This window comes from Rhodamnia argentea, chromosome 6 (assembly GCF_020921035.1).
Source record: "Rhodamnia argentea isolate NSW1041297 chromosome 6, ASM2092103v1, whole genome shotgun sequence".
In the NCBI taxonomy this organism is placed as follows: Eukaryota; Viridiplantae; Streptophyta; class Magnoliopsida; order Myrtales; family Myrtaceae; genus Rhodamnia; species Rhodamnia argentea.
The window spans coordinates 25,027,125-25,054,140 of record NC_063155.1 but is presented as its reverse complement, the minus strand read 5'-3'; the positions used below and the strand labels follow the sequence as shown (position 1 = coordinate 25,054,140).

At 40.8% G+C, this 27,016-nt stretch overlaps 1 protein-coding gene across 2 annotated transcripts; it reads left to right on the top strand.

Moving 5' to 3' along the window:
* Positions 1-1,097: 1,097 nt before the first annotated feature.
* On the top strand, positions 1,098-26,682 carry LOC115757096 (protein DETOXIFICATION 29-like). Of its 2 annotated transcripts, none has more exons than XM_048281542.1 (8): positions 1,098-1,481; positions 1,752-2,293; positions 2,591-2,677; positions 3,670-3,726; positions 3,799-4,037; positions 4,131-4,249; positions 4,387-4,473; positions 4,567-4,794. In XM_048281542.1, the coding sequence occupies exons 1-8, from the start codon at positions 1,113-1,115 to the stop codon at positions 4,648-4,650; spliced, it is 1,584 nt and encodes a 527-aa protein (XP_048137499.1). In that variant the 5' UTR covers positions 1,098-1,112; the 3' UTR covers positions 4,651-4,794. The 2 variants fall into 2 exon arrangements, with proteins under 2 accessions (XP_048137499.1, XP_048137498.1); XM_048281541.1 differs by lacking the exons at positions 1,098-1,481; positions 1,752-2,293; positions 2,591-2,677; ... (3 more) ...; positions 4,387-4,473; positions 4,567-4,794 and adding exons at positions 12,422-12,870; positions 13,197-13,738; positions 23,516-23,602; ... (3 more) ...; positions 26,102-26,188; positions 26,281-26,682.
* The last annotated feature ends 334 nt before the right edge of the window (positions 26,683-27,016 follow it).

Genomic DNA, 27,016 nt, shown 5'->3' with positions numbered 1-27,016 from the left:
TACATGTTTGGTCGCGCAAACTGACTACGGAGATGATCAAATGTGATTTGGAAAATGACTTATAGTATAGCGTAATGCCCTAAAAAATGTCCAACTTTAATTGTAATCCCGATTCTATCCTTTTTATCTCATAAAAACTTCCAATTTTAGGTCTAGTCGTAATTCTCGTATATATTTTTGCCTCATAAAAAATCACCAATTTTTACTTGAATCCCATATTTGTCTCGTTTACCCTCCATTCAAAATTGCCCTTAATGATCCTACATGGCATTTCTATGTCATTGCTCTAATTTTTCCCCAAATTTCATATCCAAGAACAATTAGGGTTAACTTTCTTTAATTGCTCTTACTCTTAAGATGGTCTTCCTTCCTTCTTGCTTGAAGATATTCTATTTTGCACTCAGTTTTCAATCTCCAATCTCTCATGCTCTAGAGTCTTCCATATCTCGTGGTTGGAGAGCTCGCACTCGAAACACTCGGCTCAGCGCTGTCAAATAGTTTGGGTTCGTGAGTCAACAAAAAATTTTGACGGATCGTTAACAGAGGCAGATTTGGGACCTAAAAATGAGACAAAAAGTGTTTATCGTAGAATTGAGAGCAGATCTAAAGTTGATGTTTTTTATGGGATAAAAAAGTTTATGGTAGAAGCATGACTAAATCTAAACTTAGGAGTTTTTTAGTGTATTAAGCCTTGTAGGACCGATTTGCATGTCCCTCGACATACCAGCGAATTTTTCCCTTTTGTTGTGCTTTAATGTTTTCTTTTTACAAATTGCAAAAATCCAACTTGGATCGACCTAACTCCCATGTAAAATTCCCATCCATTGTGCATACATATAGTAATAATGATTATAATCTATTGTCCCCCATACCAATCTCTCCTCCACAGAACAATAACATACCCAGATTGCTATAATCTATAAGGAAAACTCTTGGCTGACAGTCAGACGGTACTAACCATGCTATTACTATATTTATAATAGTAATGATTATAATCATGTAGAAGAATACCATATCAATCTCTACTCCACAGTACTTATATGGTAATAATCTCTCTCTCTCTGCAGCAGCAGCAACAACACTAAGATTGCTACGGTTGTTGCTGCCGAGTCATGGAGAACGCCAAGCGGCCACTCCTCTCGCCCGCCCGTGACCATGACGTTGGGGGCAGCGGCAGCGACCATGCCCCTGACCAGCAGGCGATCGATGCCAACCTGCTGCTCTCAACCACTGACGCCTTCACCTTCACACCACACGCCGACGACATCCCCCCGATCAAGGGGCCCCGCGACTTCCTCTGGGCGTTTGCCAAGGAGTCCAAGAAGCTGTGGTTCCTTGCCGGCCCCGCCATCTTCACCTTCATCTGCCGGTACTCCCTCGGCGCCATCACCCAGGTCTTCGCCGGCCACGTCGGCACCCTTGAGCTCGCTGCTGTCTCCATCGAGAACTCCGTCATTGCGGGTTTCTCCCTTGGTGTCATGGTATGAAAGTATATATATGCGTTCGCGTGTTCCTGTAACTGACGTGATTATAGTACACATCCCAGTTCACGTGCCGAACGGATAATGAATTTGATTTTGCGCATTAATCACGAGTTGTTGTAATTGGGAAGTGCAATCGAGAAGCAGAAGATAAATCAGTTTTTTATATGCAATTTTCGGGCATCCACACATATAACTCAGTCCGACTGTCGGTTCGAGTCCGCGTGCCGAATACGGTATAATGAAATTTGCTGGCAACAAATCTGGCAGCTCGGGATGGGAAGCGCGCTGGAGACGCTGTGCGGGCAGGCTTACGGCGCGGGGCAGCTCGACATGCTGGGCATTTACATGCAGCGGTCGTGGGTAATCCTCAACACGACCGCCGTCGCACTCTGCTTCCTGTACATCTTTGCGGCCAAGCTCCTGCAGCTGATCGGGCAGACGGCGGCGATCTCGGAGGCGGCGGGGGAGTTTGCGATCTGGATGATCCCGCAGCTGTTCATGTACGCGATGAACTTCCCGATCGCCAAGTTCCTGCAGGCGCAGAGCAAGATCATGGCGATGGCGGTCATTGCGGCAGTGGTCCTGGTGCTCCACACGGTGTTCAGCTGGCTGCTGATGCTGAAGCTCGGTTGGGGACTGGTCGGGGCCGCCATCGTGCTGGACGCGTCGTGGGTGGTCATCGTGGCTGCCCAGCTCGCCTACATATTCAGCGGGACGTGCGGGAGGGCGTGGACGGGGTTCTCATGGAAGGCGTTCGAGAACCTGTGGGGTTTCGTTCGGCTGTCCATCGCTTCTGCCGTCATGCTCTGGTAACGAGTTTCGCTTAACATCTTTCACGATCTCTGTCACTGCGAAATCGTCTTTAACATCCCTAGCATTAGCCATTACATGAGGGTCGTGGTTTACAGAACAGTGAAGACTAATGGTTGCGACCATGAAAGACGTGTCAAAACGTGCTTTCCTCTCCTCCTTCCTTCAACCTCTACCAGTCTTAGGCACGACGAGCGAGATAAGCTTTGACAGTGCGGACTTTGACGAGAGATGCACGTCCCTGAAGATTGAATTTCACGTGCCTTTTGTTTTGTTTTGTTTTCTTCTTGTTGCAGCTTGGAATTTTGGTATTTCATGGCGCTCATTCTATTCGCGGGTTACTTGAAGAATGCCGAGATTTCCGTGGATGCCTTGTCTATCTGGTAAAGTTTTTCCCCTTCACCTATTCGATATTCATCTGCCCTCATTCAATTCTTGAGAAGCAAAAGGCCAAATCAGTTGAGAAATGAAATAGATAGAAAAATTTGAGTTGAGACATGTCGGCTTTAATGTCTATGCAGCCTCTTTAATCAACCTGTTTTCTTTAGCAGTGTTTGTTCTTTTCAAAAAAAAAAAAAAAAAAGCTGTTTTTGATATTACTGATGATTGAAAAGCGAGATCTGCGTCGTTTCCTGCAACAACCCCATTTGACTAACGTTGTGGACACCAATGTCAAACCGACAAGCGATATCAACGTGACCCATGCTTTGCTTATAGAACTGATGAATCAGGACCAAAGTTCGACAAGGTTTTCATTGAGGATGCAAGTTTGAGAACTTCTTTGGATGCGTTTGAGGTTTCATGCCTTTTTACCTGATTAGTCCCTCGAGAATTTAGTTGCGGTTTACAGTAGAGATTGGCTAAATTAGCACAGGAGGGGAGTGTCCTCGAATATGTATAGCACCAGATATCTAAGTGATTTAATCTTGAACTGCCCACCTACCAGTTTGACAGAGAGAGAGAGATTGAATTAACGTTAAACTGAAAGTATGGCATTCTCTTGTCCGCGGACAGGTAAAGGATTGTTCATCATTAGTTGTCTGTCTTTGGCCTCTAACGTTTTCCTTACACCACCAAACAACCTAATCATTGTTCAGATGAAATACCAACTCTCATCTTTTCTTCTTTGTCGTGTATTGTTTGTCTTCTTCTGTTGCTGGTTCAATCAAAGGAGAACGGTAAAGTTGCATTTTTTTTTTTAAAGATGGGGATTTGTCATAAGTTACTAGTAAATATAGGACCCACATGCACGACCCGGATTTTCCTATTTGGTAACTGTGTTAAAACATAATTTGGATAAGATTAATGTGATTGAGGGGGCAGTTTGACTCTTGGTTATGATGTTTGATTTGATGCACGGTATCTGTTGTTGCAGCATGAACATACTAGGGTGGACACTCATGGAGGCTCTTGGAATGAACGCTGCCATAAGGTTGGTACTAGAATTATAGGCCAGCCGGAAAAATCTCTCTCTGCATCTAACATGGTTTCTTGGTCATCGCAGTGTGAGGGTGTCTAATGAACTCGGAGCGGCTCATCCAAGAACAGCAAAGTTCTCGCTCATAGTGGCCGTGATCTCCTCGTTCTTGATCGGTCTGGTCTTATCGGCGATCTTGCTCGCCACTCAGGACTTATATCCGTCCCTATTCTCGAGCGACACGTCTGTCCAGGAACTGGTTAAGGAGCTCACACCAGTGCTGGCCTTGTGCATCGTCATCAATAACGTCCAACCAGTGCTCTCCGGTAGATTTGCCAATCTTTCTTTCATATGTTTTAGCTATCACTTTCCCGATTAGAGAAATGTTAAATGTACAACGGTCCTACTCCTCTTAACAGGCGTGGCCGTCGGAGCTGGATGGCAAGCCGCGGTCGCATATGTGAACATTGCTTGCTATTATCTGTTTGGAGTTCCCTTGGGTCTGGTCTTTGGTTATAAGCTAGGCTGGGGTGTCAAGGTAAGTTTCCTTTCATGCTCAATCATCTTGGAAGTAAAAGTTCCACTCTTTGCAATAGTTTTGCCATTGATTTGATAAACCAAAAGCAATGCAAGATAGTCCAAATTGATCACTAAAGTGACATCATTGAAACTCAGGGGATCTGGTGCGGAATGCTGACGGGCACAGTAGTGCAAACATGTGTGCTCATCTTCATGGTTTCCAAGACGAATTGGAATAAAGAGGTGAAACGTCTTCTTAATGCCTCTGTTTGTTCAAAGATATGAATGCTTCAGGAATAGGTTGAAAAAGCTCATCGCTGTCTCTGCAACTTTCAGGCTTCTGCTGCTGAAGAAAGAATAAGAAGATGGGGAGGTCCTTCAGAAGAGCAGCAACTCACACAGAACGACTTAGAGAAATAAAATAGAACCCAATAACTCATCAAGAATGAAAGAATTTTGGCGAAGATAACCCTCACTGTAGCCAGTCACAACTTGACGACGCAACTCATGAGATGCGCCGTTCAGTCGCCGGATTCATTTGTTGTTCAACAAATTCCAATGGCCATTGATGATCTAATTGGCCCCTAGTTGCGAGAGAACCTCAATTACACTAGTCATTTAGTTATACCGAGTCAATTGCAGTATTTAACAAGCTATTTTCATGTTCTTTTCATCTCGCCGGCTATTTCGCCAAAATCGTTCCACGACAAAATATATTTCACCGAAATTCGTCCTTCGGCTTTTAAATGTGATAAGGGGTTCTGTGATTATTTTGGACATAAGAGTTCAGATAATTAGAGGAATCAACACACAAAGTTCGTACAAAATCCAATAGAATTACACAAATATTGTCTCGACTGGAATTTAACTCAATGGCGAGAGCCTACAAGCACAAATCCAAAGGAACCGATACAAATGAAATTGAAAGAAAGTGCACAAACGTAAACCAAATCATAGTTTGACTTGATGGTATGGCCTGACAAGCACAGTTTTCTTCAACAACTAACAAACCAACGCACCCAAAACAGTGTCAGAGTTTGACTCGATGACAAAGCCTTGAATACGCTTTGATAATGCACCAAAAACAGTGTCAGAGTTTGACTCAATGGCATAGCATCTGGGATAAAGATAAACAACAGAGTTTGACTCGACGACGAGAATCTGAATGCTATAGTTAAGAAAAGTAAATGCAGTACGATAAGTAAAGAAAATATAAATTTGTTGATTTTGTTCGGGGGGCCATTCTCTATTGATACTTGGTGATATTTATAGCGATTGGAATAGTAACTACTCTTCAGCGGTTGTAATCCTAGTGCACCAACAATTGCCACCTTCTTTGGTCTTTTGAATCCCTTTTTCCCAGCCTTCGAGCAGTTATTTGATTCTAGATAACCGATGTTGTTGGCGCCTTTTTCCAATTTCCATTGGTGTCGGTCGTGCCAACGTTTTCCATATCCTGGGGCTTTGAAGTTTGTCAACCTAGTAACTGTTGACTGGACACTTAAAAATTCTCTTCTGATCGTGAGGGGCTAGCCCCATGTCCTTCGCATTCTACGAACTCCTTGACCTTCTTTTAGAGGCTATTTGAAGCTTATCCGCTCCGAATTTATTCTACTATCATGAAATTCAAGGAAACAATTTTCACAACCTTTGGCGCTCCTTGAAAAACTTGGAATTCTATGGGATTGCCTTCTTATTGGCGCCCGATTTCACTGATTGGCCTAATTGCTTCTTCAAATGACGCTTGATGGGCCTTCTATATTCTCTATCTAAACGTCTTCTCTTCACGTGTTTACCACGTATTATGTCGACCCTTCATGTGTCTTGCTCAGGTATTGACTCCTCACGTGCTTTGCACATGCATTGATTCCTCATGTGATCCACACATGTATCGATTTCTCACGTGTGCAGCTCATGTCTCACCGGCAATTGAAAATCTTGGTTGATCAATCATCCTCAATGTTAGATATCAATTCTTCTTGTCTATACTCTGTCCAGAAAGTCGATTCACAACGTCATGGGAAGCCCGGATAACCCAGAATCATATGAAAATATGAATGTCATTTACTCGAGAACAAAAGTAACTGTACTAAATCATGCGTACAATCCTCATTAAGCGTACCTAAGTTTATGCAAAATTATATCGCTGTATTACTTGCCCACTCAATAACGGGAAGAATAACGCGATGAAGATGCCGAATTCCATTGTTTTGCTATTAAGTTTTGATTCTTCAGAACAGGGGAAACAGAACAAAGTCCCCCTTCTCACTTCCATGTTCTTGCCCAAGAGCAACCCTTAATCCAAAAGAAAGGGAAAGAAAGAACAGCAAAAGTATAAATGAGCCATCTGTGCGATTCCCACATTGATCCTTTGCTTTTGCATAAGAAAAACTTCACCCACTTGAAGAGGAGTCTGCCAGGTATAGACGCAAGAGATTAAATATATTGGGCGTCGCTTGAACTATAATATCGCCCCAAGATCATTAGACAACACATATCCCTCGGAATATACATTAATTTACATCGACACGTAGAATTCGACAAATGAGAAAAAACTTAAGTCTAATATCATGGTATAATGTCTTTCCCAAAAGCTTAAATTAATAAGTAGAGCTTCCTTAGGCAAACGATATGGGATGCTTTAACAACAAGTTCCATATTAATGAACTCTGTCATTTTATGATTTTTTTTTTCCCATAGTAGTCTCGATGGGCTGCTCTCGTTCTCGGTGTTTTTCCTTTTCCACGTGTATAGTGGATGGGAAGCTGATTCTTCCCGGCAACAATCTACAAACTAGATGTTATGAAATCAATAGTCGATATTGAGTATTTTGGAATCATATACGTTTACTAGTGTAGAACAATGCACTTCAGGTTACTTTGAAAAATTCGATTACTCAAAAGTTATTTTAATGTTTATTTTTAAGCAACTTTTTAGAAAGCTACTTTTCAAAATGAAAATTTTCAGGTCTCATCCTTTCGTGCGCTTAGATTAGTAATGGATCATAACGCAACTGAGCTGTAGGAGCAAACAATGTTTTAATCCCTGTTCTGCCGAAACCCATTCCTCCACTCTTCTTATTTCTACCGAGAATCCTAACATTTAGGTTGTAAAGTATCTATTGCTCTCTGCTGGCACAGCCCACCAGAATTTTATTGTAAAGGCATCGAGTCGGTCAAAAGTGCTTCGTGACAGCCGATTGGATTGTATAGTAGAAATCGGTGTGCTCTGAACAATCAATTAAATATATATTGCTCTACCCGTCTAAGATAGCGTCTTCCCTTTTTTAGGGGCTAAGTTCGTTATCAATCTTCTCCTTTTCTTTTTTTGGTCTAAATCAATCTTCTCTTCATGCGTAGCTTCTATGCTTATTATATGTTCGTGTTTTCTCACCATTTTTCCCTTACGACCCTATTCTAGATTGACAATAGTAGTATGAAACATTACAATAAGAAGTGTGAAATGCCTTTTGGGACATTTTGAAATTGGAAAACACATACATATTGCATGAAAAAGTTTACATCAACAAATGATATTTTCTTATAAGTGAGGGGTAGAAAGAGGCAACCAACGTGGGTGACCCGCCTTAGATGTTATCATAAGCGCTCCACACTCGTGATCAAATATTTGATTTGAGTCATAATTATCGTTCATTTTGAACGAGCCCGTCACCGCCATTTCACCGTGATGCTAGTGGGAGTAGAAGAAAGCGTAGTGAACGAGCAAAGGAAACGCACACAAATCCTTGCCAAGAATTGCCTCGCAGCCAAAAAGGAGCATGCTCTTGAGCGCAATGAATGCAAGTTGACGGGGCTCCAACATTGATTAGTTGCCAAGCCCGAGTTCGCCAGGTATCATTACATGTCCAGGTTGGTCTAGACAGCCTGATTTCTTACTCCCTTGTAGCTCATGTGGAGCATCGTCCCAAGTGTGACGGGTCTGCATGATGCTCTTTCGTACGAGTTAAAAGATGCCCATTGTCCTTTTCCCAGGACGTCATATGTTTATGTTGAGGAATCGATCAACTGCTAGAATTAGATTGTAATTTGACCTTGATTAATGCTACGCTTCATGTGGTTGGAAGATCCTTTGTCGATTCTAACTGCGTTATCGACAACCTTAAGAAGCGTGGGAAAGGAATAGCGATGTCTTAAATTCGCATCGCTTTAAGATGACACAATTTACCCGAGGAATTTTCATTTTTTTTTTCTTCTAACAATTGGAGCACCGAGTGGGTCAATGAGTGCCCTTGAGGCACTGACCAAGCATACCTAATATGGAAAATGGCACTTCTGAAAGCATTGATTGTATATAATACGAGCATAATTAGTGGATTGCAAACTGCAAAGTTTTTCCACTTAGTTGCTTTGGCACTTGTTAATAAAATTCATAATATGGTAGCAAACTTCTCATTTATCTTCATACTAAGTAGATCACGGTAATAAAAAAGTAATATTTTCACATCCTATCACGTTTATTGTATGGTATAAACAACATTGGTGTAAATGGACCTAAAAATTGCACAAAGGAAGAGGGTAAGAATTTCTCACGAGGCTCTTGCCTACTTCATTCCTATTTGCTTATATTTTTATTTTTTTCGTCTCTTTTATTTTATTTTTTAATTCTTGTTAATTTTATTAAATAATAAAATATACTAATATACCTAAAATATGTAACAAACATAATACTAAATAGAAATAAAAATAGGAATAAATAAAAATTAATTTTTTCATTATTTTAAATTTCTATATTATAATTCGAAATATTATTTTAAGAATTTTGCTATTCTAGAAAAAATGACTTTAATATTATAGATATTAGAAATCCTAACTTTTTCCCACATACCCCAGGGATAATTTTATCTGGACTATATTCTTATATCCGACTTTGTCCTATCTTGTTCCAAACACAAGATACAATAAACTTTATTCTATCTTGAATTTTATCTTGACTACCAAACGTAGCCTAAAAGATATGGTCAAGCGGTTATACACTCGATACGGAAGTAGCATGTTCATTGTTCAAACGCATAGATGGGGTAATTCGTGTGTATCCACAGGGATTAGTCAAGCCGAAATATTTGAATATCACTTACGGTGATCTGCGCTATGGTTGTTAACTTATTATTATAGTGGGATCCCAAGGGATGAGGATGCGTAATTTGGGGTGTTGTTGGTGAATGCAAGAAGAGGTGCACTAGGGTTTCGCAGCAGAGCATCTTGCCTATGGGGCTACATGTTTGGTTGCGCGGACTGACAAAGGAGATTATCAAGTGTGATTGGGAAAATGACTTATAAGACGACCTAATTTCGTCAAAAAATCTCCAACTTTAACTCCAATCCCCATTCGACCAAAAAAATAAATCTCCAATCCTGATTTTACTCGAAATTTTTTTTATCTCATAAAAACATTTAACTTTAGATTTAGTCATAATTCTCCCATGAACCTTTTTTTCTCATAAAAATCACAAACTTTTACATAAATCCCATATTTGCCTCCGAAAATCCGCCATTCGCCATGGCCCTTAGCGATCCTATGTGGCATTTTCAAGTCATTGCTTTAGTTTTTCCTCAAATTTCAGATCTAATATGACGTCTTTTGAAAATGAATTTCCACGCTGTTGACAACTAAATTTTGATTTTTCTTTAATTATTTGTTTTGCATAAAAAATCATGAGTTAAATTTTAATTCGTACTAAAAATAATTAATTCATCATTCATATTTAATTTTTTGTCATTCATGCATCGCATTTTGCATTTAATTAGATCAGCGACGAATCGACTCAAGCGCATGAACTTAATTGAACTAAGCCCGTGGACAAACCCATAATGACCGAAGTTTGGTCTATCTTTAATAATATTCTGGGACCAATTAATACCGGTTTACAGCAAAGGGAAGTTTCGGATTAGGGATTTTGAATGAAAGAATGATAATTTTGCATGAGGAGCATATCTTCGGTTTTGCTCTTTGAGCAATATATTGAGGCAGCCTTCCACTTGTCCATAGGCCTGGCCAAGAAGAAAACAACAAGGGATTTGGTGGTTTCTTTCCTCGGATCGTGCAGTGCAAGAACCAGTCACCACAGAAGGGAAAGGAAATAATATATTGTGATCTTTCCTCGAAGATGCCGAGCTTTCTTGCCTATGAAAGCAGATCCACCGCTGACAAAGAGGGGGGAACTCTCATTCAGAAAAATCAGACCACAATTCTGAATACACTTAAGAGAGAAACACGTGAGAGAGGGAGGAGTTCGGCGACTAAGCCCTTCCCAGCGATCATAAACCTCCACATGGGGCTCTTCCCCCGACGGTCGTTGCTACTGATGCTGTCTCCTTTGTCAACGGAGCTGTGAACTACACGTGATTTCTGGCAACGACCTTGCTGGAGTCTCGTGCAGAATTTTTTAGGCGAAACCAGCAGATTTCCTTAGAACACTAGCCCTAACAATGTCACTGGTTGGTGCCTTTCAGTCCAGTCAACGTTGGTCTGAATTTTTGCAGGTTTTCTGCCATTGTTTTGATTATTTTAGTGCATTCGGAAGTTCCCAAATTTCCTAGCCTCATTGCCCACAGAATCTATCTCCGATTTGTGCCTATGACCACTAACGCCCTCAATAAAGTCTCCTGGCGCGATCGGAGCAAAATTCGATTCAAAGAGAGGACTTGGTCAAAGATTCCATCACCACCTGTTTCTTGGAAACATTCACAGGCTACTCATCCACGAATAAATTGTGGATTAAATTGCATATTCTGAAAATTGCCTTGCAAGATTAGAATGTTCAATTGCTTGAATTGGAAGATTGCAGGTTAATTTTGGAAATCGAAAATTCGAAATATATCTTGCAATAAATTCGAAAGATTGCATCATAATGTGAATATTATGGAATCTTTGTGATAATTTTGTGATAATCTCAATTTTTTTTAATATACTCAAGATATCAAAAAATATTTCAAAATGTGATCGATTAGGAAATTTCCTAATCCGCAACAGTATACATGGTTTATTTTCATAGAGGTTATTTTGAATTTTTAGGGTCGATCTATCGGGCTTTAGATTAAAACTTGATTCGAAAGAAACAACGATAATTATCTTTTCATTTAAAGGTTTTCAATTTTAATTTAAATTCATCCATAAAAATCGAAAATTAAAAAAAAATTCTTGGCAATTCATCTTTTAATTTCATCTCAGAAAATTCAAAAGCAAAATCTAGCAAGATATGGTTTCTTAAAAACCATGACTCATCATTTTTAGAAATATAGGATTTTCTAGAAGTCCTATCTAATGGATTGCATTCAATGAATAAAAATCTTTTTGAATCAATTTAACTTTTTAAAAGATGTAGACATAGGGTTAAAAGATTTTCTTAAAATTTTGAGAATTAATACAAATTAAATCCAATAATTATAAGTCAATCTTTAACCAAATTCACCCTCATTATTCATTAATTTTAAATTTTGAAAATTACTCAAAAATCACAAAAAGAAAACCCAAAAAATTGTACTCTTCAATTGTACATTTGAATTTCATGTCAAAATTCATCAAAATTGCCAAATTGAACATTTTTCATGAAATTTGTATTGAAAGGGCATTAATTGAAAAATTAATGCAACCAAGTCTCCGAACTCATAATCTCTAGTTCGTAGAAATAAAATAGTTCTCCAGTTGTTTTATTTAGGTTTTTAATCAACCTACTGTAAATAATTAGTGGCAACTCCAAGATAAATCTTTGCATGAAATTGAATCTAAATTGCGAATTGGTAGGACTTAGGAGAGTCTGAATTAAGTTAGTCAATTTATTAACTTAATAATCCATTAGCCTAATTTTTGGTCGCGAGACATGCCGGACTAAACGACATGTTCTTGAATCTAAAATTTGAGTAAAAGAGAGTTTTCCTTCCATCTTGCTTGTGGATATTCAATTTTTCTCATGTTCGATATTCATCCATCTCTCACGGTCGGAGAGCTCACAATCAAGCCACTCGACTCATAACGTTAAACAACTGTTTTCCTTTTACGAACTGCAAAAATCTAACTTGGACCGTACTATTATCCCACCTAAAATTTTCTTCCCACTGTGCATATTTATATACGTATCAGTAGTAATAATAGTATTATATAGTTCCCCCATATCATGCAGAAGGGTACCACACCAATCTCTTCTCCGCGGTCCTTATATGGTAATGATCTCTCTCTCTGCAGCAGCAGCAGCAGCAGCAGCACCAGGATTGCTACTGTTGTTGCTACGGAGTCATGGAGAACGGTAAGCAGCCACTCCTCTCGCCCACCGAGAAGGCTGACCGAGCCGATCATGTTGTAAGAAACGGCGACGGCGACCATGCCCACGACCAGCAAACAATGGTCGCCAACCTGCCGCTCTCGACCACGTTCAACGACTCCTTCACCTTCACGCCGCACGACAACGACGTACCCCCAATCAAGGGTCCCCGTGACTTCCTCCGGGAGTTCGCCAAGGAGTCCAAGAAGCTGTGGTCCCTTGCCGGCCCCGCCATCTTCACCTCCATCGGCCGGTACTCCCTTGGCGCCATCACCCAGGTCTTCGCGGGCCACGTCAGCACCCTCGACCTCGCGGCCGTCTCCGTCGAGAACTCCGTCATCGCTGGCTTCTCCTTCGGTATCATGGTATAAAAGTATACATGTGCGTTTGCGTGTTCGTGTAACTGACGTGACTATAGCGCACATACCCATATCTCAGGTCTGCGGGCAATTTTTTAATTCTAGCAGTCCATTCACAATTTCTGAGTCACAAATGGAGAGTTGTTAGACTGATTGATTTTGCGCATTAATCACGAGTTGTTGCGATTGGGAAGTGCACAAGAGAAGCAGAAGATAAATCATTTTTTACTATATAATTTTCGGGAATCCACACATATGGCTTAGTCCGACGGTCAATTCGAGTTCGCTAGCCGAATACGAGGTAATGAATTTGCTTGCAATGAATGTGGCAGATCGGAATGGGAAGCGCGCTGGAGACGCTGTGCGGGCAGGCTTACGGGGCAGGGCAGCTCGACATGCTGGGCATTTACATGCAGCGGTCGTGGGTGATCCTCAACACGACTGCCGTCGCGCTGTGCTTCCTATACATCTTCGCAGCGAAGCTCCTGCAGCTGCTCGGGCAGACGGAGGCGATATCGGAGGCAGCAGGGGAGTTTGCGATCTGGATGATCCCGCAGCTGTTCATGTACGCGATGAACTTCCCCATCGCCAAGTTCCTGCAGGCGCAGAGCAAGATCATGGCGATGGCGGTCATCGCGGCGGCGGCGGTGGTGCTCCACACGGTGTTCAGCTGGCTGCTGATGCTGAAGCTCGGGTGGGGGCTGATCGGGGCCGCCATCGTGCTGGACGCGTCGTGGGTGGTCATCGTGGCGGCCCAGCTCGCCTACATATTCAGCGGGACGTGCGGGAGGGCGTGGACGGGGTTCTCATGGAAGGCGTTCCAGAACCTGTGGGGTTTCGTGAGGCTGTCCATCGCTTCGGCCGTCATGCTCTGGTAACGGGCTTCGCTTAACATCTTTCACGATCTTCTGTCACCGCGAAATCGTCTTTTAACATGCCTACTAGCATTAGCCATTAGGGTCGTGGTTTATAGAGCAGTGAAGACTAATAGTTGTCTTGCGACCATGAAAGACGTGTCAAAACTTGTTTTCTTCTCCTCCTTCCTTCAAGCTCGACCAGTCGGGCTTTTTTTCAAATTGCATACAAAAATATTTTTATTTACCAAATAAGGGGAAAAAAAATTTAATTACCGATTTAGGGTCTGCTCGGCGATCATAGCGCCGAGCGGGGCGCCCCCCCCGGCGCCGAGCGAGGCCGCCGCCACCGGTCGCCCACCCCCCCCCACCGGCGGCGCCGACCACCCCCCCTTCCCCTGCCGCCCCTCCCCACCACCGGTCCCGATCCCCACCGGGCGATTTCGTCCTTGTAGGAAATTATCTTCTAAAAAAATTATAAAAGCTCGCAAAAATTAGTAAATGGCAACAATCAACTAGCCATGGACAATTCAGGGTATTTTCGCCGACGACTTTTGAAAATGACGATTTTGCCCTTCTGGCAAATTGTCTTCGAAAAAAATTGTAAAAAATGTCAAAAATGGCCATAATGAACATGTCATGCACGATTCGGGGTATTTTGAGCAACGACTTTTAGAAAATAACAGTTTTACCATTCCGGAAAATTGTCTGCAAAAAAATTGTAAAAAATCTCAAAAATTAATAAATGGCCACAATCAACCGGCCATAGATGATGCGGGGTATTTTTGCCGATGACTTTTAGAAAATGACGGTTTTGCCCTTGTGGCAAATTGTCTCCCAAAAAAATTGTAAAAAATCTTAAAAATTAGTAAATGGCCACAATCAACCGGCCATAGACGATTTATGGTATTTTGGCCGACGACTTTTGAAAATGACGATTTTGCCATTCAGGCAAATTATCTTTTAAAAAAATTATAAAAAATCTCAAAAATTAGTAAATGACCATAATCAACTGGCATGGACGATTGGAGGTATTTTGGCCGACGACTTTTGAAAATGACGATTTTGCCATTCTGGCAAATTGTCTTTTAAAAAAATTATAAAAAATCTCAAAAATTAGTAAATGACCATAATCAACTGGCCATGGACGATTGGGGGTATTTTGGCTGACGACTTTTAGAAAATGACGGTTTTGCCCTTCTGGCAAATTGTCTTTCAAAAAAATTATAAAAAATCTCAAAAATTAGTAAATGACCATAATCGATCGGCCATGGACGATTCAGGTTATTTTGGCCGACGAATTTTAGAAAATGACGGTTTTGCCCTTCTGGCAATTTGTATTTCAAAAAAATTGTAAAAAATTTCAAAAATTAGTAAATGACCATAATCAACTGGCCATGGACGATTCAGGGCGTTTTGTTCCGCTCGGCGTTTTTTTAAAAAGGAAATCATTATTTTTGTTAAGTTTTTAATAATTATTATTTTATTTATAAATTGTTTCTTTTGAAGCTTATTTTATTAGTGTAATTAATTAAGAATATTGATAAAATGAAAGTGCTGAGATATATGAAAAACATGTTATTTTCATAATAGATAATAATCGGACTGTCGCAATTACATGTACTAACGATGTCGTCTTCCTACATGACCTCCTGTTCCGCAACGTGGCTCTCTTCGGTGCTCGGCGGCTCTAGTATTGTACGGACGAGGAGGAGGCCGAGGAAGAGGATCCGACCGAGGAGGATGTGTAGATGATGAAGGCATATCTTGTGAAAATATGCCCCGCCTGCACGATACATATCCTTATGCAGAGAAGCCCTGAATAAAAATGAGGGAAATCGGGTACATACGAAGTGGGAGAAGGAGCTGGAGTCCATGGATCGGGAAATGAAAAAGTAGATCCCTTGGGAAATGGGACGGCAAAATGGGTGAATCTAGCATTGAAACTTGTATGGTCTAATCCTGAAGTGAAAGTGGAGTTCCTCCGTGGTCGGATCAGCATGGACTATATATTCGGTACGTCCGTCCCACATAGCGATCCATCGCCCGTGCTTAACCGCCCAATCATTCCCAGGTGGTCTATTGTCAATATCATGCAAGGATGTGTGATCGCCGGGAGGAGTAGGTATCGGCTGCTACATACCAAACCGGCGAAGTACCCGATCTAGATAATGCCACTCAACTATCCAAAAACGGATGAGTGGCACACGAGCCCTCCAAATATCCCGTCCCTGCAAGCGATAAGCCGGTACATTCTCCGGAATGTCGCCACCATAGGGCTCCCAAATAATCTGTTATCATAATAAAACATATGAAATTAAATGAAGAATTAATTTAAAAACTAACATTATATTAAACTCATTCATTGCTATCATTACTTACATCTTCGGATGCCAATCTATCAAGTTGGTAGCGTAGATGTACCAACGTATGCGTAGGGATCTCCGTCGTGCTTCGACCGTGACTCCAACTGCGTAAACAAAAAACATTCAATTTTCATATATTATACGCACTGGAAGGAATTAATGACGCACGAACTGAAAATGCAATAGATCACATACCGACTACCGAAAGGTGCAAGTCCTAAAGGAACCTCAACCGTCGGGGATGGGGAGACACATCTGAAGCGCTCCCACGCCCAAATCTGCAGTATATGTAAGGTACCGCCCATTTGCTTCGTCTCCGGGTTGGTTGCACGACATAACTCTCGGTACAACCATGCAAGTGCTTCTGAACCCCAACTATACTACGTATGGACGTTAAGGTTCGCCAATAATGGAAGAAACAACAAACTAACTCGGGCACCTGATTTGTCCGAGAAAATAGATCATCCTAGCGGACGGAGAATGAAAGCCCGGGAACACCGCAGTATGGTGACGTCATCGGCGTGCGGCGGAAGCTCTTCAAAGCGCTGTCTCAACCAGCTCAAAGCGATCTGTGTGCCCCGCAATCGGGCTGGGTGAGCACCGAGTAGATCGTCACATACAGTGGCCCAATTCACAATACTGGGGCCGGTAATCGCACGTCCATCTATAGGAAGGCTCGTAAGCACTGCAATATCTCGCAGCGTGATAGTGCATTCACCTTCCGGCATATGGAAGGTGTGGGTCTCGGGCCTCCACCGCTCGACCAATGCAGTAATTAAGTGCCAATCCAGCTGCACGAATCCCATTAAATAAACTCCAAAAAATCCTGAAGCTTGCAGATACGGGACTATCCGCCGATCAAGATCACCTACGTGTAGCATCGCTCGCCGACATTGAAGGGCTTCTGTTGGAAGAATCTGTGACATGTGACATGAACAGTTAGTGGCAATTTTCATGATATTGTTACAAAGTACGGATCAACCGAAAAATCTTCAATTACCTTAGCGTCCCATATAGCTCGAGATCTATGTCGGGCTTGCCCGATAAGTAGTGAATCATCCTCCGGGCTCGGCTGAATGTAAGTACTCTGTGCCATATCTACACAATTGTGATACTATAACATTACAACAAATTCACATATGTATATATAACATGGAACACATAAACTGAATAAATATCGTGCAATTGTGATATTATAACATTACAAAAAAAATCAAATATATAATGTAATAATCCGGGAAAAATTAACTTCATAAATATCAATCCAATAATAATATTATAACATTAAAAAAATTCACGATACTTATCACACCCCGTGTCCTTTTTACGCGCCAACATCCGTTATTCGTTTATTTCCCAGGATCGATACGGCGATAGACTTAACGTGATGCGATATGCGCAAGCGGAAGCAATACAATTTTTTTCCCATATGAATATATTCATTTGATGACTTTAGAAGACAAAGAGATTTTATAACATAGAAATACGATCATCCTTACAACGCATATGAACGAAATACATAAGGATCGAGCAAATATGATCTACTCTCCAGCCGATCTGTGTGCACAAGTTTTCCTATTGTGCCCTGATTTTCCACAGTGTGTGTAATGATTTCGCAACGTGCTCTTGCTCGCGCTTCTCCAGTCCATCTCATTCCGGATCCGCGATGTACGGGGCCTTCCTTTCTTCCGAATACGACTGGGGTCCGACACTAATGGCAGCTCGTCGGGTTCAAGCTCGTAATGAAGATGCCCCCAACGGATTAAACATATACTGATAGCATTGAAGGGTTTTCTCTAAAGTATACCATTCATCTACGTATGGTTCGTAATCAATGACATACACTTGACATGCTGCCATTACGTGTGAACATGGGATTTTCAGTCCTTCAAATTTCCCACATGTGCACGTTCTCAAGTGTAGGCGCACTATGTGTTTGTGGCCCCCCGAACCTCTGGATCTGTCACGTCTAGTTGTCACTTCGAAAACGCCTCTATCGGAGTCGAAACACGTGACGACATGCCTATTTGCTTTTTGACTGTTCTGCTGGAGCGTGACACCGGCAAATTCTATATATTTCAACTGGTTGTCTTTACGCATCCTATACATTGTTCTTCTCGTATCAAAATAGTGCACCAACCGATAGAAAATCTTGTCGACCATGGCTGCTATTGGTAGACCACGGAAACCCTTCAGCATTCCGTTGACCGATTCGACTAAATTTGTCGTCATCGATCCATATCTCCTTCCTTCATCATAAGCCTTTGTCCATTTTTCTCTTGGAATCTGATCGCACCATGCAACTGTGGCTGGATCAAACTCCCTAATTTGGCTCATGAATTGGTTGAACTTCCGCCGTTGGTTCGCGTAAGCTGTACATGACAACATTAATTAATACTTCGTACTCAAATTTTTCCATACGTATTTTCTTAAAATTGACAAATTCGAGAATTTACCCGCCGTCCGAATAAGTTTTTTCCCTTCGGCATTTTTGAAATGTTTATTGTAGTTCTTGGCAATGTGCTGAATGCAATATCTATGGTGGCCATGTGGAGGAAGCCACCGTGCTGTCTCCATTGCTCGTTGAATACCGATATGTATGTCCGATATTACACAAATATCATCTCTCCTAGTGACATATCTCCGCAATAGATTCATAAATCAAGTCCAATTATCAATATTTTCCAGATGGACTACAGCAAATGCCAGCAAAAAAATATGATTATTTCCATCAAGGGAGGTCGCACAAAGGAGGGTTCCTTCGTATTTTCCGTACAAAAATGTACTATCAACAAAAATCACAGGACGACAACTTGAGAAGCTTTCAATCATCCGCTTGAAAGTCCAAAACATCCGGTTGAAAACCATGCAGCCCCGATCTAGGTTGATATGATCATCGATCACAAAATATGAACCTGGATTCCGGCTCTTTATTTCGATCATCCACGTCCTCGGCCTACCGTATGATTCATCCCAATCTCCAAATTGTCCGGCGATCGCCATTTGTTTGGCCTTCCAGGTTTTACGGTAAGTAGGTTCGAATCGCAGCTTATCTTGAATCTTCGCCATCGGTGGCTTGATTTTGATGTCCGGTTGGGCGGTGACCATTGCTTCTATTTGGCTGCAGAGGTACTTTTGGTCAAGGTGCCGATAATCCCGTGATATTTGCGGAGAACTGCATGTATGTGGCCCATTATATTTACTTATTTTCCAAAACATGTCACTCGATTTAGCAATCACGCGAAACCTCCAACCACACGGTCCATTTGCATTGCCACACCTTATCACATATTCGTCTTTCTTTGTCAAATAACTGCGAAAATTTTGATTTCTCCTAAGGGAATACTCTTTCGCAGCCAATTGTACCGCGTCTCGTGATGGAAACAATATGCCAACATCAAATTTTTTTAATGGATCAAATAGCATACAATCCGACTTGGCTCTAGTGTCGTCTTGCATCATGTCAAAGTCGATCTTTGAATAAGGCGGTGGATGTACCAATGGCAAAATGGGATTGCTGCACTGCGTATTATAGTAAGCCTCCATATTATCACATCCGACATCTTCTTCGTCATTGTCATCGGAGTCCATCCAAGGATCATCTTCTTTATCACCATCATCATCATCATCATCATCAGCAGCAACAGCATTATCATCATCATCAGCAGCAGCATTATCATCATTATCATCGGCCCGCACATACCGATTATGCGGATCAACATCATCTTCACCAACATTCGAAGCTTCCTCCGCGAAATCATCTCTCATTTGGTGTTCCGCTACGATTACATAAAACCGCAAGAACCCCGTAACACCAGACTGAAGTGCAAATTGCTGAATCATCGTAATCGTAGCATCATCATGCACCTCCGTAATGTCATATGTAACACAATTGTGTGTTACATACGAATATCTATACATCACTGTTTGAATATCTTGGGTTTCTGTTATATTCAATGCGCTCTCAATCGACACACGTAACTTATGAAATGTCCATATATTTGCAATCCCGAACATGGTAGATTGTCCGCCTTCGTAATCAATTCCATATGCGGTTCGTACTATTGTACCTCCCCGATGCACAATCGCAAAAGATGTAGACGACATTCCGAGATTTAAATAAATTAGCAATTATTTCTAAACTACAATTTCGTAAATATTGTCCCGTATACGTTATCAAATTAACATAACCACTATTAATATATCAAATGAAATAAATGTATTAGTATATTGCAATTATTTCTAATTTTTGGGATTTTTTAAAAAAAATTTGGGAGACAATTTGTCAGAAGGGCAAAATCATCATTTCTTAAAATTCGTTAGCCAAAATACCTTAAATTAGCCATGGCCAGTTGATTGTGGCCATTTTCTAATTTTTGGGATTTTTAAAAAAAAATTTAGGAGACAATTTGCCAGAAGGGCAAAATCGTCATTTCTTAAATTTCATTGGCCAAAATACCTTGAATCAGCCATGACCAGTTGATTGTGGCCATTTTCTAATTTTTGGGATTTTTAAAAAAAATTTTGGGAGACAATTTGCCGGAAGGGCAAAATCGTCATTTCCTAAAATTCGTTGGCCAAAATACCTTGAATCGCCCATGGCCAGTTGATTAGCCATTTTCTAATTTTTGGGATTTTTAAAAAAAAATTTGGGAGACAATTTACCAGAAGGGAAAAATCGTCATTTCTTAAAATTTGTTGGCCAAAATACCTTGAATCGACCATGGCCACTTGATTGTGGCCATTTTCTAATTTTTGGGATTTTTAAAAAAAATTTTGGGAGACAATTTGCCAGAAGGGCAAAATCGTCATTTCTTAAAATTTGTTGGCCAAAATACCTTGAATCGCCCATGGCCGATTGATTGTGGCCATTTTCTAATTTTTGGGATTTTTAAAAAAAATTTTGGGAGACAATTTGCCGGAAGGGAAAAATCGTCATTTCTTAAAATTCGTTGGCCAAAATACCTTGAATCAGCCATGACCAATTGATTGTGGCCATTTTCTAATTTTTGAGATTTTTTAAAAAAAATTGGGGAGACAATTTGTCAAAAGGGCAAAATCGTTATTTATTAAAATTCGTTGGCCAAAATACCTTGAATCGGCCATGGCCGATTGATTGTGGCCATTTTCTAATTTTTGGGATTTTAAAAAAAAAATTTGGGAGACAATTTGCCGGAAGGGCAAAATCGTCATTTCTTAAAATTTGTTGGCCAAAATACCTTGAATCGGCCATGGCCGATTGATTGTGGCCATTTTCTAATTTTTGGGATTTTAAAAAAAAAATTTGGGAGACAATTTGCCAGAAGGGCAAAATCATCATTTCTTAAAATTTGTTGGCGAAAATACATTGAATCGGCCATGGCCGATTGATTGTGGCCATTTTCTAATTTTTGGGATTTTTAAAAAAAAATTTGGGAGACAATTTGCCGGAAGGGCAAAATCGTCATTTCTTAAAATTTGTTGGCCAAAATACCTTGAATCGGCTATGGCCGATTGATTGTGGCCATTTTCTAATTTTTGAGATTTTTAAAAAAAATTTTGGGAGATAATTTGCCGGAAGGGCAAAATCGTCATTTCTTAAAATTCATTGGCCAAAATACCTTGAATCGGCCATGGCCAGTTGATTGTGGCCATTTTCTAATTTTTGGGATTTTTAAAAAAAAATTTGGGAGACAATTTGCCAGAAGGGCAAAATCGTCATTTCTTAAAATTTGTTGGCCAAAATACCTTAAATCGGCCATGGCCGATTGATTGTGGCTATTTTCTAATTTTTGAGATTTTTAAAAAAAAATTTGGGAAACAATTTGCCATAAGGGCAAAATCGTCATTTTTTAAATTTCGTCCGCAAAAATACCCTGAATCGTCCATGGCCAGTTGATTGTGGCCATTTCCTAATTTTTGGGATTTTTTAAAAAAAATTTGGGAGACAATTTGCCAGAAGTGCAAAATCGTCATTTTTTATAATTTATCGGCCAAAATACCCTGAATCGTCCATGGCCAATTGATTGTGGCCATTTCATAATTTTTAGGATTTCTTAAAAAAAAAATTGGATATAATTTGCCCGAATGGCTAAATCGTCATTTTTTTAAGTCACCGAAGTCTTCGGTCAGTTCATTGTGGCTATTTTCCTATTTTTCCAAATTCTTAATATTTTTCCTTCATTTTTCTGAAAGTCTCTATCATTTTATTTTTATCAATTTTGTATTTTCTAATTTTCTATTACTCGAATTTTTGAATTATTAAAAACATGACATAGAATGGTTTTAAATGTAACATCTAAAACTCTGTCAATGGTTTGACTATCGTAACCATATCCGTATTGTAAGTATCATTATGGTAATTTTTTTTTACTGCAACTCGTAAACATTATAACTATTCAGTGTACAAATAATAATCAAATAAATAAAACAATACTTACGAAACTGCAAAAAATAGCTATAACGAGGTTTATCTCAAACTATTGAGCGTAATCACGCACCGAATGTAGAGCTCGAACTATCAAGAGGAAACACCGAGTAAGAAGGTCGGCTTTACTTTTGTCTCAACTCCCGCAAAAATAAAAAAGTCACAATTTAATTAAAACATGACGAAAATATTTGCAATAAAATAAAAACACTAACATCAATAAAAGCACCTAAGGAGAGGAGGATATGAAAAAATCTTCGTGAGTTATGTCAGTATCAGAGGAGCGTCTGATTAAAACTTGGTCGGGATATTAAGAACAAATCTCGCTAAAGTTAATCAAAGCGAGAGGAGGGCTCCCAATGGACTCCACACTCTGTTCACTTAATATCCAGATCACTTAAAATCAGAAGAAGAGTTTCTGCAAAGGATGGAAGCGCAATACGAACAGAAGAAGAGCTTCTGTGGAGGAGGGGCGAAAGGCTTGAGCTTCTGTGAAGGAGGGGCGAAAGAGAGCTTCCGTGAAGAGAAATAATGAAATGGCCAGAGTTTCTGTGAGGGGAGAGCCTTCGGCTTTGCTTTAAGCAGAGCCGAAGGCTCAGTAGTGCGCGTGAAAGGTGCCTGCGGCACCTTTCACGTCGCCGCCCGCGCCGCCCGATTAAAGGCGCTGGCAGGGGAGGGGGCCCCTACCCGCTCGGCGGTTTAAATGCCGAGCGAGTAGGGGAGCAACAAATGATCTCTGCAGCGTGCTTTGCACGCTGCAGAGAGGTCCTTGCTCGGCACCGTGGCGAGCAGAGCTGCTCCGCTCGGCACTTAGATCGCCGAGCAGATTCCAAAACAGCAATTATGTTTTCTCTCCCCTAAAATGGTAAATATGTATATTTTTGTATGCAATTTGGAAAAAAGCCCCGACTAGTCTTGGGCAAGACAAGCGAGATAAGCTTTGATAGTGTGGACTTTGACGAGAGAAGCACGACCCCGAAATTGAATTTCACGTGCCGTTTCTTCTTCTTTTCTTCTCGTGGCAGCTTGGAGGTTTGGTATTTCATGTTGCTCATTCTCTTCGCGGGTTACTTGAAGAATGCCGAGATTTCGGTGGATGCCTTGTCCATCCGGTAAACTCTTCCCCCTTCTTATTCGCTATTTGTTGCTCCCTCGTTCAATTCTTGAGAAGCATAAAAAGCTCAAATCAGTTGGGAAATGCAATAAATAGAAAAATTTGAGTTGGGACATGTGACATTAATTTGCAACCATCGCCACAATTCGCGCGGCCCTCGCTTGGGCCGCCTGTGGTTGCAACCCCTCATGGAGGTCGCTTGACGCGGCTTGTATCTGTGTTGCTCCTCCGCCTCTGTGAACTTCACATCTGTAGAGATCGACAGTCAACGCAACTCTAGGCAAGGCAACGCCGAGGCCACACAACCTCAGGCAGCCCTCGGTGAGGGCCGTGCAACCTAAGCGAGGGCTCCCTGTCGGGGCTAACAATATAACCTAGATGGTTAATAGGTTGAGTGAAAAACTATAAAGAAATTGTTGGGGAATATAATAAGCTAAACTTCGTCCGCATTAGAAATAGTTTGACATAATCAAGAGTGCTGCGGATGAATAAATTAACTTAAATGGGTGCGGTGCAAATACATAGGACTTTGCTCTCATAACAGTGATGCTGATAAACAAAAGTGACCACGTTGACAACGGCCACAAAGTTCTTTGGATGCGTGTGAGGCTTCATGCGTTTTTACCCGATTATTCCCCCGGGAATTTAGTTGCGGTTTACAGTAGAGATTGGCTAAATTCGCACGAGGAGAGGTGTCCTCGAATATGAATAGCACCAGATATCTAAGTGATTTAATCTTGAACTGCCCTCCTACCAGTTTGACACAGAGAAAGAGAGATTGAATCGACGAGAAACCGAAAATATGGCATTCGCATGTTGTCCGACAGGTAAAGAATTGATCATCATTTGTTGTATTTCTTTCGTCACTAACATTTTCCGGGAGAAGTGTAAAAAAAACCATAAACCTATTGCATTGATGTCAATTAAGTCCTAAACCTTTTATTAGTGTTAATTCAGTCCTAAACTTTTTGCATTTGTGCCAATTCAGTCCTAAATCTTTTATATTTATGCTAATTGAGTTAATCGGGCCAATTTTGACCAAAAATCGTTGACATAGACATCGATTGTCCTACGTGGCACGGTCAGCGCTAACTTGGACTTTTTTTAATATTATTCTAATATTTTAAATGAATTTTTAAATATTTTTTGGTTTTTTTAAAAAATATTTAAAAATATAAAAAAAAATTAAATAAATATCCACGTTAGCGCTAGCCGTGCCACGTAGGATAATTGACGTCCATGCCAGTGATTTTCGGCCAAAATTGGCCAAATTGACTCAATTGGTATAAATGCAAAATATTTAGGATTAAATTGGCAATAATGCAAAAGGTTTAAGACTGAATTGACATTAATAAAAAATTTAGGACTGAATTAGCATTAAAAAAAGATTTAGGTCTGAATTGATACTAATGCAATAGATTTAGAACTTTTTCGAGACTTTTTCCAACGTTTTCCTGACACTTGCAGCACCAAACAACCTAATCATTGTTCAGTTGCAATATCAACTCTCATCTTTTCTTCTTTGTCGTGTATTGTCTGTCTTCTTCTGTTGCTGGTTCAATCAAAGGAGAACACTAAAGTCGCATTCTTTTTTTTCAAGGACGGGGATATGACATGAGTTTCGTATGCAGGACCACATACATGACGCGGATGTTTCTATTTGGTAACTGTAGTACACATTTGTTGGTTTAACGTCTGTAATTGTGTTGAAACATAATTGGATAAGATTAATGTGATTGAGGGTGCAGTTCGATTCTTGGTTCTGATGTTTGATTTGATGTGTATCTATTGTTGCAGCATGAACATACTACTATGGACAGTCATGGCGTCTCTCGGAATGAATGCTGCTGTAAGGTTGGTACTGGAATCATAGGGCCCCCCAAAATTTCTCTCTACATCTGAAATGGTTTCTTGATCAACACAGTGTGAGGGTGTCGAATGAACTCGGAGCGGCTCATCCAAGAACAGCAAAGTTCTCGCTCATAGTGGCCGTGATCTCCTCGTTCATGATAGGTCTGGTCTTATCTGCGATCTTGCTTGCCACTCAGAACTTATATCCGTCCCTATTCTCGAGCGACTCGTCTGTCCAGGAACTGGTCAAGGAGCTCACGCCAGTGCTGGCCTTGTGCATCGTCAGCAATAACGTCCAACCAGTGCTCTCCGGTAGATTTTCCAATCTTCCTTTCATTTGTTTAGCTATATCATTTCCAATTAGAGAAATGTTAAATGTGCAACGGTCCTACTCTTCTTAACAGGGTGGGCCGTCGGAGCTGGATGGCAAGCCGTGGTCGCATATGTGAACATTGCCTGCTATTATCTGTTTGGAGTTCCCCTAGGTTTGATCTTTGGTTATAAGCTAGACTGGGGTGTCAAGGTAAGTTCCCTTTCGTGCTCAATCATCTTGGAAGTAAAAGTTCCACTCTTTGCAGTAGTTTTACCGCCGATTTGATAAACCAAAAGCACAAATTGATCACTAAGTGATATCATTGAAACGCAGGGGATCTGGTGTGGAATGCTGATGGGCACAATAGTGCAAACATGCGTGCTCATCTTCATGGTTTCCAGGACGAACTGGAACAAAGAGGTAAAACATCTTCTTAATGCCTCTATTTGTTCAAAGATATTAATGCTTCAGGAATAGGTTGAAAAAGCTCATCCACGTCTCTGCGCTTTCAGGCTTCTATTGCCGAAGAAAGAATAAGAAGATGGGGAGGTCCTTCGGAAGAGCAGCAGCTTGCAGAGAACGACTTAGAGAAGTAAAACTGAACCCAATAATTCACCAGGAACGAAAGAATTTTGGCGAAGATGACCTTCACCGTAGCCAGCTGCAACTTGACAAGGCAACTCATGAGATGCGAACCTTCGTCGCCTGATTCATTTGTCGTTCAACAAATTTCGATGGCCATTGGAGATCTAATTGGCCCCATAATTCCAAGAGAAACCTTAGTCACACGAGTCATTTAGTTCTACCGAGTCAATTGCAGTATTTAACAAGCCATTTTTATGTTTTTACAACTTGCTAGCGATTGAAAATCTTGGTTGATCAATCGTCATCAATTTAGATTCCAATTCCTCTTGCCTATATTCTGTCCAGAAAGTCGATATTCATATGAAAATGCAAATGTTATTACTCGAGAATAGAAGTAACTGTACTAAAACGCTTATGCGATCCTCATTAAGTGTACCTAAGTTCACGCAAAATTACGTCTGCGTAGTACTTGCCCACTCAATAACGGGAAGAATAACGCGATGAAGATGCCATATTCCATTGTTTTGCAATGAAGTTCCGATTCTTCAGAACAGGGGAAACAGAACAAAGTCCCCCTTCTCGCTCCCCTGTTCTTGCCCAAGAGTAACACTCACTAACTTCAACTACTTAGCCCCCTGACTCTAGCCAATTGATTTCCACCTC

What these genes read in the sequence shown, in the direction of transcription:
- LOC115757096 (XM_048281541.1), top strand. Translation starts at nt 12,481, where the DNA reads ATGGAGAACGGTAAGCAGCCACTCCTCTCGCCCACCGAGAAGGCTGAC. An exon ending in AGCTAGACTGGGGTGTCAAG is followed by an intron (nt 25,979 to 26,101) that starts GTAAGTTCCCTT and finishes ATTGAAACGCAG; the next exon opens with GGGATCTGGTGTGGAATGCT. An exon ending in GGACGAACTGGAACAAAGAG is followed by an intron (nt 26,189 to 26,280) that starts GTAAAACATCTT and finishes CTGCGCTTTCAG; the next exon opens with GCTTCTATTGCCGAAGAAAG.